General features: G+C 42.5%; 1 protein-coding gene across 4 annotated transcripts in view; it reads right to left on the bottom strand.

Annotated features, from left to right (window-relative positions):
* The window catches only part of prex1 (phosphatidylinositol-3,4,5-trisphosphate-dependent Rac exchange factor 1), a 74152-nt gene extending 62045 nt beyond the window's left edge, over positions 1–12107 (bottom strand). For 2 of the 4 annotated variants that reach the window (XM_058642812.1, XM_058642811.1), the window contains exon 1: positions 11680–12105. In XM_058642812.1, the coding sequence (XP_058498795.1) occupies positions 11680–11823 (144 nt within the window). In that variant the 5' untranslated portion in view covers positions 11824–12105. Of the gene's footprint in view, positions 1–11679 lie in introns of all 4 variants that reach the window. The other 2 variants (XR_009241720.1, XM_058642810.1) reach the window with 2 other exon arrangements.
* Positions 12108–13360: the final 1253 nt, after the last annotated feature.

Here is a 13360-nt window from a genome sequence, read left to right as displayed (position 1 = left end):
AACCCAACCTTAGTTCTCAGAAACACACGCACATGCACTTTATATAAGCATATTTGTTTTATCAACAAACTCCACACCTCATGCAACACCTTCATTTACAAACTGTGGAACGAGGGTGTTTTTCACACTTGAACTATCGACAGATTTTTCAGATTGACCAAAGGGTTCGGTGAATTTACCGACGTGTGAAAACCCCCGTAGCAGCATGTGCAGTTTGAAGAACTGAACCGTTAAAGGAACCCTCACAGTGGGACATTTTACCTCCATTGTGCAAATTATGCAAAGAACGTGGTTTTGTGCTGAATGGTTTTGTGATCATTTAGAAAAGCACGACAGGACAAACACCTATAAGTGTAAAAATTACAAAAGGCCTTTTCTGTGATATGAGAGGACATTAGATAACGCAGACAGTTTACACAGTTATGTTATGAGTTCATGATTACATTTTCATTCACAGAATAACCCTAGCAGGAAATCGATATATTGAATATTATAATAATATAAGTGTGTCAACCTCCGCTATGCTGGGGGAGATATTGCCTCACTTGAGCATGTTACTGTGACGTGTTTTCCAGTTGACTGATTAAATCACCGACCAACTTGCTACCATCCATGAACATTAATATATGTAATTTTTGAGGCGGTAGCGCATGAACTTGCTCAATGCAACCCAAATTAACGTATACATGCAGTAGTAATTTGACTCCCAGTCGCATTATCTGGGCGTGTCAGTATGACAATAGTCGTACAAGAGTCTGGTATTAGTAGGACTAACATTCTAATTCAATTTTCTCGTTTTAAAGGATTGTATGCCAAAGCAGACATCTCTCTGCTTCCCAAATAAATGAGAAAAGACATAGCCAGGGGCTTTACTTAAGACACTGACTGTGAACGTGCTCTGAGAGCAATTTCCAAAACAGCTGTAAACATGCCACGTGAGGGGGTCACGTGACCAGTTTGTGAGAACCCACCGAGCTGAGTCACTGACTGTTGCAACCATTTGTGTGCAAGAAAAACTCAACATAATTTTGGAAGAAAAACTAAATGCAACAGAAAAAGTACACACTTCTCTCCTCCTGCGTCTGAGTGTGGCATGAAAATGGGAAGTGAAACCGCAGCAATCACACAACAAAAGCCAACACTTTCTTAGACACCTAAATCATTGACAAGAATTGTGTTTCTTTTTGAGCAGATAGGCAGCGGTTCAACTCGGCGGGGACGGAAAATAAACAGTCTGCAGAGGGAAGCAGTGTCACCGCACACAAAAGCACCAGTGTCAATTCTGGACAGGAAGTGTGGCTTTTGTGAACAGGAAGAGCTGAAGATGTTTGACTAGCCACTAACTCGACTGTGTTCTAAGTTAAGTGTGGTAGTAGTATGCAGCCAAACTGAAGCAAACAAACAAATCACATTGTGCTCTCCACACTTGGAAGTCATTTAAATGGTAGACTTTAGCCTTTAACTCTGTGGCCCCGACAGCCACACTGTAACGAGCCTATGCTGTTTTTATTTTACGGTACCAAGAGTTATAATACAACAAGTGACAGATCTGCTTTTTATTGTTGTCAAATGTTGCAAATGTATAACTCTTGTTGTTTTCTTCATTTACACTTTTACTACTAATCTGAAAAGCAAATGTCTGACCCAACGTCCATCATCGCCTGTCTCACCAGACAGCACAATCACCTTGTTTAGCACCTTTAACCTTGTCTTGTGTCAGAACACACGGCATCCTCTCATACGAGCACACAGCCAAGGGTAAGACCAGGTTTGGGATTTATCAGAGCGAAGAGGGGCCAGACAGTTAGGTGTGAACTACAGATGGACCATATGCTGGTGTGGGCTCAGCGTTTGCTCCACTGAACAGCAAGTAAGAGGCCTGCTGCCGTAACGTCTGTCTCTCCAGTGTTCTACCTGCAGCAAAGACAAAAACAATGTAATTTGACCTAACATTTGCTTCACTTTCTGTGGGTCAAAGTCCTCACTCTGGTCCAGAACACATTTAATTGAGAGGAGGAGAATTCACAAAAGCACAAACCCACACAACGTGTAAGGATCACATGTCCTTAAAACGCGTGGGTTCATTTACCATTTCTTAACATGGTTCAAATGTGAATAATGGAAAAATCCCTAACATGAGAAACCCTGGCAGGTAGTATTACGATAATAAAAAAAAAACCAGCAGGGAAATAACAAAAGAGAAGTAAGAGAATGTCATAATTATCACCTTGCAACATGGGATTATGTCAGATGTACAGTCAGGGTCCAAGCTGCCGTCACACTGCTGACAGAGGATGTTGCCTCAAGGGTCAAGCAGTGAGGAGCAGAAGATCCTTTTAATTTGTCTGTTTAACTTCGGCAAAGGTCGTCCTTATTAAACATGGATTAATGGGAAAATGAACGTCTGTGGGAACACGATCACGTGGCAGCTTGACTGGCAGTTTGGGAGCAATGATGGTATTCCACTGCGCTGCATTTTAATGAAGGCTCTTTCTAATATGTTGTAAAGAGACATGCAGAGGAAGTGTTACTAACCTAAAATAAAGGACATCTACAGTATTACACAATAGGATCTAGAGTCATCACTGACATGTCAAAGTGTCACTACCTTTCACATCAGTTCAGACAAACCATTACTTTGATTTCTATCTAATCAAAATAGATTTCTTTCACTGATTTATCTCATAGCTCCTCCACATAGACAATAGAGTGGGTTTTAATTGGGACAAAACTGGGCTATTTTTCCTGTTTGCCCGTGGCTACCGTCAGCATTCAGCAACAATGCTGAGCCATCTCACTCAATTCAGATGTCTCACAAGAGACCCCATATATCAAGAACAAGCATGAACACTTGTCAAGGTTTTTCCAGCAAGCCCCGAGAGCCTCCTTTCAATTTGCTTCGGTTCCCACACCTACTGAGACAGTCCTCGAACACAATCACAGATCCACAGATTCAGGACTTTTCTATGCAAGTCATTGGGTCACCAGCACCAAACACTCTTCTTCTCCTCATCCAACCACAACAAGCTAAAAAAAAACAATGCATCTATTAAGGATCTCTCTTTTTGGTGAGAGGATTTGGGTAGCCGGCCATAAAAGGGATTGGGGCAGTTTTGGAGAGGGGATGGGGCCATTTTGGGGTCGACATGGCATGAAATTGAATAAATAAATGAAGAAATCCCCTTTTTGTGGCCTGAGTGCAGCAGAGCCAGAGAATGACCCATGACGTTGCCTCAATGTGGGACCCCTAGTAAACTTCAGCAAACTCCTTTCTTTCTCAAGCTGTAATTCACATCTCTCACAAACCCTCTAAAAACTCCCCCTGCTCTCCTTTCACCCTTCAACCAGTCCCCTTGCTGTCTTCCAAAAGAACCCCCTTTTGGCAGAGCCAATCACCATCACACAAAGTCTTCTTTGAGTCTTGTCCAGTTTTTTCCAACCCTTCTCACTCACTTCCGCATAGAAGAACTTTAAAATGCAAGGCTTTTCGGGCTGCTCACATGGGCGGAACCTAAAAACTACATCGGTGACCATAGAGGACAGACAGACGGGGACTTCCTGTTTAAGACTGCCTACTCATCAAGTCTACACCAATTCTGTTGATTAATGAAAAGCTACAGCACATGATCAACACGTGCACAAAATTTTTTATGACAGTCGGTGGTAGAAAAACGATACACATATGAATGCCTGTATAATTTCAGTTCAAACTTTGCTTTCAACTGCGCAAAGGATGAAAGAATAGTCATTTCAAAGCATGATCATTTTTCTAAATTGGCGTGAAGTATTTAAAATGAAGGGTGCACATTTCACCTACTACTTTTGCAAGACGCTCCCTCTTTCAGAGTGGCTGCATGTAATTGATGTGCTATAAATATAATTTTGTTATCTCAGCTTTTTCATGTTGTAAAGCAGCTTCTGTCTCACATTTATAGCCTCACTCTGAATTCTGTCCCTCATTACATATCCATCGGGGCAAATGACAGAGAAGCTTGCGATGCTCGTTCTCACATACTCCCCCTGCGACAATGGGACTGGAAATCTGCTTGTGAAGCAAGAGGGTAAATGTGTTAAATTGGTCCGAGTTTATCTGACATGTCCATTTATATATTCAAGACTAAACGGCTTACACAGGAAATGTTTCGCTTTCATCTTGCCTCAATAATCACCTAATCTCTCTACCGCTTCTGTCATTCAATGCAGTTTGGTCTGTGTGTCTTTTTTTCCAAGTGGTGTAGCTGTTGAGGGGTGACATGTGGTGATCTGAAGATAACATCATAGACCAGATTGCATAGGCCATCTGGACATTTGGACGTGTGTTTCTTTGGTGCCGACAGACGTACGGAGGCTGGATCACAGGCTGGATGAGAGTGTAGTGAGCATAGTGTTGAGTGAGCCATCTGAGACCTGCAGAGCTTCCAAGAGACCAAAAGCCTGGAGCTACAGCAAGGTCAAATCACAGCTGATCTCAGTGTCTTGTATACCTGTGCACAAAGTGATTGTGTCCATACAGTAGAATGTGACATAGCCAAGCCAAACCAAACTTAACTTGTCACCACTGCCACTGAGCCGGGCAGACAGCAACAGTGTCATCGAGCACAGATTGAGAGAAAATGGTGGTGATAAGATCTTGATAGTCATTTCAGCGGAAGATCATAGAGAGCATCTGCTGCTTTGTACTTGTACTTCCTTCAACGAACAAAGCAATCAGACTTTACTCATTTGTGATTCACAGATGGTGGAACAAGCTCCCAAATGCACCTTTTCTCTAAAATCTCTTGACACCACTAACCGACTAACCCTAACCTGTCTAAAGCACTCTCCTAATCTTTCCTTCTTGTACTTACCTAGCACTTATTATCTTTTCTCCTGATGGTCTCTCATTGTGCAATAACCAAATTAATGTTTCTGATTGTTTTCTCTTAACTTTCAATGATAATATGCAGATAACAGAATGTACAGACTTGATAGAGGGCAATATGTGAGGGACAGACAGACACACAAAGCAGCTAGTTAAAGCCCTTTCTGTCAGTGAAAGTCTTTCTGTAACTCCACTGCCACTGATGCAACTGACCTACATTCATTCCACTTCTCATTACACATGCAGCGAACACTCATTTTGGTTTCCACCTCTGAAAATTGTGCTTTTTGAGATGCTTTAACTTAAATGACTCCACAGATGAATCTAAAGACAAATCTGTAAACACAGTGAAGTGAAAGTTGAGTTAATGATGTGCCTTGCTTGTCATTTGATTATCACTGAATAGTATTTTATTAGATTAAAGAGTATTTGTCAACTAAATAAAAGGCTTTCAGAAACATTACTTCATTATATTACATCTGTAAAACTGTGTATCAAGGAGCAACGACCAATAAAGGACCGACTTAGGGTGCAGTGTGTGTGTGTGTGTGTGTGTGACACTCTTTGTCCCATTGTGTCATGTGAACAGCTTCCTGGCCGGACAGCTAACATGCCGGCCAGACATTTACTCTGACGCACCCTGATCCAGCAAAACCTCTAACCCGACCCTTATATCATCAAACATCTTTGCCACATCCTCTAAACTCAAAACGCTTTGTGTAAATGTGTTAAATAGCTGTCATTGTTTTTGTTTTTTGCAGTTGTCTATCAGTAAAATGACCTCTAATCCCTGAAAAAGAAACCACACACATCTGGTTGTATTTGGCAAAGCAAACAAACATTGTAAGCCTGCAGCCACAGTACGTACACCAAACAGGAAGCCCCGAGGGGAGAGACTATACCAAGGCATTCTGGAGATATCCATCCCAATTCATTCTCACATCTCAAGAGTTTATATATAAAAAAAAAAAACATATTACACAGCTACTGCACCCACCATCCACCCTGAGAAAGTATTTGTCCCAACTTTGTTCAGGTCATGATCTCTGAAGGGACATTAGAGAGCTCATGTTGCCATGGCTTTTTCAATTCAGGCCAGGTCACCCATTGTATCATATATCAGTCCGTTGAAACGCACTTCACAGGAGGTTTTCACACACAGCTACGGTGTCGTATTATTGGATGTTTGCTCAAGTCATAGAAAATGTCTCAAACAGTGCATCTGAAAAGTCTCCTGGGCAAGGTTCTTGCTATTACATGGTCTGATATCCGACACAGGGAAATCAGTAAGCTGACATCATGCTCGAATGATTACAAATCCATGACTCATCATTGCTTCCACACAAACCACAGATTCCACATGACGCGCACAAACGGATTCACTTTTTAAACGTGTAACCACTAAAAGACATATTTTTTTTAAAAAAACACCAAAAGGTAATTTCAACCAAGCTCCAATATCCTCCATCTCTACCACACATGCCCATGTAAAAACGATTTTATGCCTATGCTGATTCATAATAATCCACAAACATCTCTGGTAGTGGGAGGGGATTGGGGGTTGACATCATGCCTCCGGGTGTTACAGTAGTTTAGACTTGTTAACTTGAATTTTCCAAATTCCTGCTGCAGTCCTGTGCCTGAAAAAAAAGGCTTATCAAACACATGTGATTAATAAAGACACTAATGTTGTGATGGAAACTTTCACTGACCCCCTGAATCCCATGTATGCAACGGCCGGCAGTGCAATGAATTAGCCTGCTGCAGTAGTCACACTGCGTAGTACCAGTTGTCCGAAACGAGATGCACGAGGGTGCACAGTGGCAACTTAAAACACTAACATGTGTGCATGGAAGACAGGTCAGTGCTTCATGCACTGATGTGTATAGAGCTTTGTATCTTAGTATGCAAACATTACCATGGCCTACAGTTAACAAAAAAACAATGCCTGTAGGTTCTGTGTTTTAACATCTTTTTTTTTTTTTTAATTCCGGGCAGTTTCTCTGAGAAGCAACTTCTCTTTAACAGGAAAACTCTGATCACAGGAAGCTGATCAGCTCGACCACAAGGTGATCTGCTTGCCACTCAGCAGTCCCACCGTTATTCTGGTTATGGACGATAACATGTAGCACATAGACCGATTGAATGGGAGGATCCAATAGCTTTGAGTCAACTGTATAAAGCGAGTAACAGAAAAAAGTACACTGAAAATGAAAACTCTCAGAAAACACCAGCTGTCTGCTTTTGTAACTGTTCTACCTGCTGTTGGGTGTGTGTGTCTATTTGTATGACTTAAGCAGGGCTGAGGTTGCAGTGAGCGTTGTGGCCGTGATGAGGGTTAGAATCTGAAGCTATTTATACCCCCCCTTGCCTAGAGAAACTTGATGCTGGTGTTTCCCACCGAGGCGAGAGGAAAGGAAAGATGGAGCAGAAAAAAGAAAGAAAGGAAAGGGGTACACAGTGCGCAGGGCTCAAGTTTGCAGAGGAAGCTCAAGTCTGGTTTCCTGCATGTCTGTCTACTAGGGCACAGGTCGGGCACAGTGTCTTGTGTGTTTGTGGGTATGTGTTCTTGTCGTCCTGTTTGCTTCGCGAGGCTTGTCAACAGTGACTCCAGGGGACATATATAATAAAAAAAGAAAAAAAAAAAGAAGCCATGCCGTGCATCACACACCAAAACACAATATAATTCATCCACACAAACACATAATGGCATTAGACGCGTGTAACCTTAACTCGTGTGTGGCCTTAGGCAAGGGCCACAGAGGGCAACACTTCCAGATGTTTCCTATTATCCTGCAGCACTGACGAGACCTTCCCGGTCACCCGTTTCTCTCCGTCACTCGCTTCTCAGGGTGGAGAAGAAAAGTCAGATGCTGACTTACTGGCAACACAATTCTCCTGTTGTCCTAACTGACCAGGATTCAACGTGACATACATGGGTCAGTGTGGTCAAAAACTCCAGCAGAAAACGACAATTTTTATGGTTTAAAGGGAAAATCCTGTGAGACTACTGGGTATGACCATATCCCGGTCATAGATATCATAACATTATAGACGTCATGGCGGGGGAAATCCAGTTGCCTGGATTAAAACAACAAAGCATTGGTCTGAAGAAAAGCACTTATCTATATCACTATGAAATGATCAATTTAGACACAAACACATGATCCCACTGTAACAAAAGCATGGAAAGAGCAGTTTTCAGCATAAACCTTGAATTGAGAAAGGAACCATCTTTTTTTAAAAGAGACCACTTCCACCTCCACTCAAAAAGACAACAGATTTCAGAGATGGGCAATGATAGCACTGAGCAAATGAATCCTCTAATCCCTCCTTTCACACCCCCAACCCCCTTCTCACCTCTGCTCCTCCCACCACCCCTACATGCTTCCCTCCAGCACGTTGGATGAGCTCGTTGGAAACTGGTAATTGCCAGGGGATGAGTGACATGCACAATGGCCGAGATGCAAAAGTCTGGATAAGCATCTCTTTGTGTGTCACTGTAATCATTGAGATTGATAAGCAATGCTGCACGGGGCTTAAAGATCCAGGGGGTTTGAGGAAGAACACAAAGGGAGGTGGAAAATAAATCAGTGATAAGGCAACGCAGAATGATGTGGGCGGTCAACAACGAGCCGCCACTTCGCCATGGATGTGTAGAAACAATCCTAATGAGAGTGAGGAAAAACCATCAGGTGCCACCAGGTGAGAAGAAAGCTAAAAAAAAAAATATTCTCGACTTATATACTGATAACATGACATGTGCCTCATTTCCAGCATGGAGTACAGTGCAGTTCAGTTCGCCATGGAGCAGTCTGGATTGGTACACCTCGCTCCGTGTGTGCAGTGTGTTGAGCTCAAAGACGACATATGAGAAGTGGACCATGCCACATATAAGTGGACACCTGTGTGATTGAGAGCTGGTATCATCCAAGAGGAGATTGGTAGCAGGTGAGGTCTGAATTTCCAGTAAGAAAATCTCAAAATGGCAGTGGTCAAATCACCAATCTTAATGCTCCGTGCTGACGTCACTACCGGTTGCCACGTGGTCTAGCTTTAATACCGTTCTCAACAATGGAAATAATTGCGTAGCATATTAAGCTGAACTGAACTGTATCACCAGGAGAAAATGGGGCCATCGTGTCCACATAATATTGTCTACAAAGTTTACTTTTCTTGACCTTTTTTGCGGTTTCACCCCACGCCATCTCTATTCCTGTCCCTGTGTACATGAATAAGTCACAAAACGTGCATAAAAATGGTGAAAACTTCACTAATCATTACAAAATAAGTGAATGAATGAGTCTATTCTGTGGCCACCTCATTACCAGACTCTTCTTAAGCATTTTCACACTGAGGGACGACACATCCCAGACACAGCTACCCCTCCCACTAGATGAACCACTCTATATCTTCACTGAAACCATATGTTCCTTATCAACACCACAGTGAGGTGCATGCTGACAAATGCCTCGTCTCCCACTGAGGGAAGGGGAGCAGGCTCGGCTGGACCCTGGATGTGAAACACTGCAGAGATTTGCTACGGATTAGCCTCAGTGCTGAAGACAGAGGTGTCTTCTCCTTCATGTCCACATGGGCAATCAGTGGAGCTTGTATGCATGTACACCATATAATATCACCTACAGGGCACACAAGTACAGAGCAGCATGCTTTGGCATCCAGGCTTGTTGCCACAGTAATGTATGAGCCCATATGTTAATGTGAGTCATAATGAGGGCAATTCTGTCCATAAATTACAGCATAGAGACACACTTGTCTACAAGATGATACAATAAGTGTGATGCAAGGCTGACAAATAACACCACAGGGTGGACTCACACAGGTTTAAAAAAAATCCCTGGTATACCTGTTGATTTTAGTGTGAAATGTTTTATTCAAATTTACTTCCACATCAGTAGAATTTAGTAGCAATGTGTTCACACACACAGCGTTCTATGAATACTACCAAAAATCCCACTATGTTTTGTGACGAGGAAAACACTCAACTGCAGACTCAGGCTACACGAAGTCACTCGTGATAATAGAATTTTTCCTCAAGCCCACACACATCTCTCTGCTCTGGCTTTAGTACACAGTATGGCTTAAATCAAAAGATGCCAATTGATGTGATGGGGGGGGAGGGCTCTGACACTGACAGTTTTCAGATGTCCACAGGAAAAAGCTTCCAGACGTCTCTGATAAATCAGAGGGGCTTTGTCTTTATCATTATGCCAGGACTAGGGGGGATGTCACAGCATTTCCCTCTGCAGCCTGGTCTGTCTTGTAACAGAAGATAAGCCATGGCTGCCTCTTGTGTAGCTGTGAAAGAAAGCAGAGTCATAGACATTTCCCCTCCCCATGCTTAAACCCCCAAAACAGAAGTTTAAAATTGAGAATAGCTGTATTGAAAGCAACGCTTTCACTAACACGAGGACTTTAAGATCCGTAAGTATGTCAGCGACGCCGTCACTGACTGAGACATCGGCACAAATGAACAAAATTATTTCAAGAACCTTGAGGAAGTTTCTAAACATGTGACAGCACAAAGGAAAGAGAGATCCATGACTCTTTTTTGGACAAATGCTTGCCAGATGCTGACGTTGTACAACCATTAGCATGTTCATAAGAAACAGTCTTTTATTTGCCAGCAAAAATGTTAACGGTCACAAATCAGCAGGATAGTCTGAATCCGTACTAGCTGAAGGGCGATGTTTTTAAGCTGACCCTGACCTTTGACTGTGTTATGAAGGGGGCAACAGAACAGGAGGGGTTCCATGCAGCAAGCAATAAAGCACAGTCACACTACTGTCATATTGGATGCAGCCAATTGGAGGTTAAAGCTCTCACTTATTTCCCCTTGGTGTAAAGCAGCAGAACCACCTGCACTGTCCCAAACATAACAGATGATAAGGTAAAGGCGGCGTGAGATAATGAAGTTACACGAGCAGTCAGTCACCTGCAGGTGGGAGACATCCACACTGACAAGAGTGTGTAAAATGACCAGGACACTCAGTCATGACTGGGAGCTGCACATGGATTATGACTGAATATACACAAAATGGGTCCTTATCGTGGTGTGCGAGGGAAGGAGGGGGGCGTGGCTGTTTTGAATGCTCATGCATATCTATTTACCGAGCTCTCCTTTGATTGTCTTGAACCTGAGCCTTAACACACAATAGAAAGGTGTGAATGATGCCGCCACCACCACCACCATCATCGCCTCCCCCTCCCAAACCGCAGCCCATGCTGAACAACCCCCCATTCTAGGATTCTGCCTAAACCAACAAAATTTACATCATTTCCATGAGTAACATTAATAGACTAAGATACAGCAGGTTTGACACAGACATGTCTCCAGCAGACTGCATGAAGAAATACACACAAACAGCTGTGCGCCACATCTGATATATACTGTATATAAACACATACACACGCATATGTGTGTCTGTGTGTTCAAAAACAAAAACGATTTAAAAGTCTACCCTCGTGACACAAACTCACACCAAACCCCATTCACATTTGTGACGTTACATCGTCGCACCAAGTACCTACGCTACTTCAGAGGGGAAAATGTTAAGAAGACTGTTTTCCTGCAACGAGTGCCCCCTAGTATACTGAATATATGCCGATTTAAAGAGTGTATTCTGCCATGTGATAAAATGTCATCAGCTCTCTGACAAAACGTCTGTGTTGATTCAAGGAAGAAATCAACGTCGAATTGAAAGAGTTACGACTGGTGTTTGGCGTAATGGTCTACGGACTGAATGAGCGAAACGTGGATACACGAACAGCGTGGAGCAGGGTTATGTCAAACTTACCGACTGAAGGAAAAGCAACGTCCGAACATAATCCCGCTCCGTGTTCAGTATTTCGTTCAAAACACAAAGCCTGAGCCGCTGCTGTCGGTCCGAGTCTCTGACGTCGTGGTGCCCGTTCTCCAGATGCCCGTCGTCCTCTTCCATGGTGGTAACTCAGCCCTCGCTCTCTACAGAAACACTGCTTTTCTCAAGTATATCCACACTTTACTGCGTTGTTGCTTCAGTCCATTGTGCCGCAGCAAGTTATCTTTTCACCCCTGAAAACAGCAGAGACGAGCGAAAGCACCGAAACACGCAGTGATAACAAAGTTAGTCCAAAGTAGCGGCGGAGAGGCTGGATGTGTGTTCACCGCTGCTCCACCAGCTGAGAGCTGAGAGCGTGAAGCTGTGTGTGTGTGTGTGTGTGAGTGTGAGAGGAGGAACGCGCGCGCGTGCGCGCACACGCACAGCTTTGCGCAGCTTTCTTTTAGGGTTTGGACATTTGGACATTCAAACCGACTATTCACAGTTGAACCCTATCTTTAATTGGAGAGCATCAGAAATAAGGTTCTTCCCCAATGAGGACTGTATTTATGCCAGAGAAGACCACAAAGGGCTGCATCATCAAATACACACATCCAAAGCATTAGCTTACATTAAAAAGCACATTACATGAATTATTTAATACAAAATCAGCCAACATCCTTGTATATAGTATATTTAAACTCTATCTACCTAAAATGATCCTGATATGTTAACAATTAACATACTTTAAAAACAATAAATATAAAAGTTACAATTGGGGAAAAAAAACTACAAAGAGATTTAAGCATCGTTAAATGAAGGTTAACAACTATCTGTAACATTCTGTCACAACCACATCACTGTCCAGTGTGTTACTACCTGATCTATAGAGAAAGGCGCCCTCCTGTGGCCCCAGGTAGAAATGCAACTTCACCTTGCCTTATCCATTTGATAGTGTTTTTAGGGATTTGAGTAGGTTATTTTTTGTTTTATTACAATCATATTTTTGATTATCAATGTAGTAGTAAGTAGTACTCTATTTAACTATAATTTTGTTAGTTAATATGATTGGTTTGTGTTGGCATCACACAAGGGACCAGAATGCACCTGGGTGGACCTATGAGTGAGAAGCAGACATGAATTCCCTTGTTCTTTTATTAGTTTGCTTGTTTTTTCGACAATAAAACCACACCAAATGCAAATAATCTGGACAGATACATACCCACAGTGCAAAAGTGCCCTTTTGATTACATTTATTTTGATGTTTAATTTTTCACTCCCTTCTTCTTTGGTGTTTTTAGGACAGCTGACATCGGTAGTGTTGTGCAAAAACATGCACATTGCTTTATGTTTGCCACGTCAGTGAAATAAGCTGAAAACAACAACACAATGTGTCACAGGTCTTCTTATGACTCATACCTGCATTACATTTCCAACCCATTAGAATTGCAAGTCATGTTGGCTTGCTCCTCGTCTCTTCTGCATCAAGTCCCGGATGTTTTTGTTGCAGCTTTTAATATGAAGTTGACCGTTAAAGGATTTACACCTGCCCTTCTCATCCACAAATAAAGGCAGCCAACAATATGCGGTTATGGTAAATAAACAAAATTATTTTTTTCAGTTACAGTGTGTGATTATTAAATAAGGATTAAGGGACTGGTTGGCTCACCCAGTCACC

The sequence above is a fragment of the Solea solea genome, chromosome 11, assembly GCF_958295425.1.
Source record: "Solea solea chromosome 11, fSolSol10.1, whole genome shotgun sequence".
NCBI classification, from domain to species: Eukaryota; Metazoa; Chordata; class Actinopteri; order Pleuronectiformes; family Soleidae; genus Solea; species Solea solea.
The sequence above is the reverse complement of the archived record's forward strand: the minus strand, read 5'-3'. Positions and strand labels throughout refer to the sequence as shown.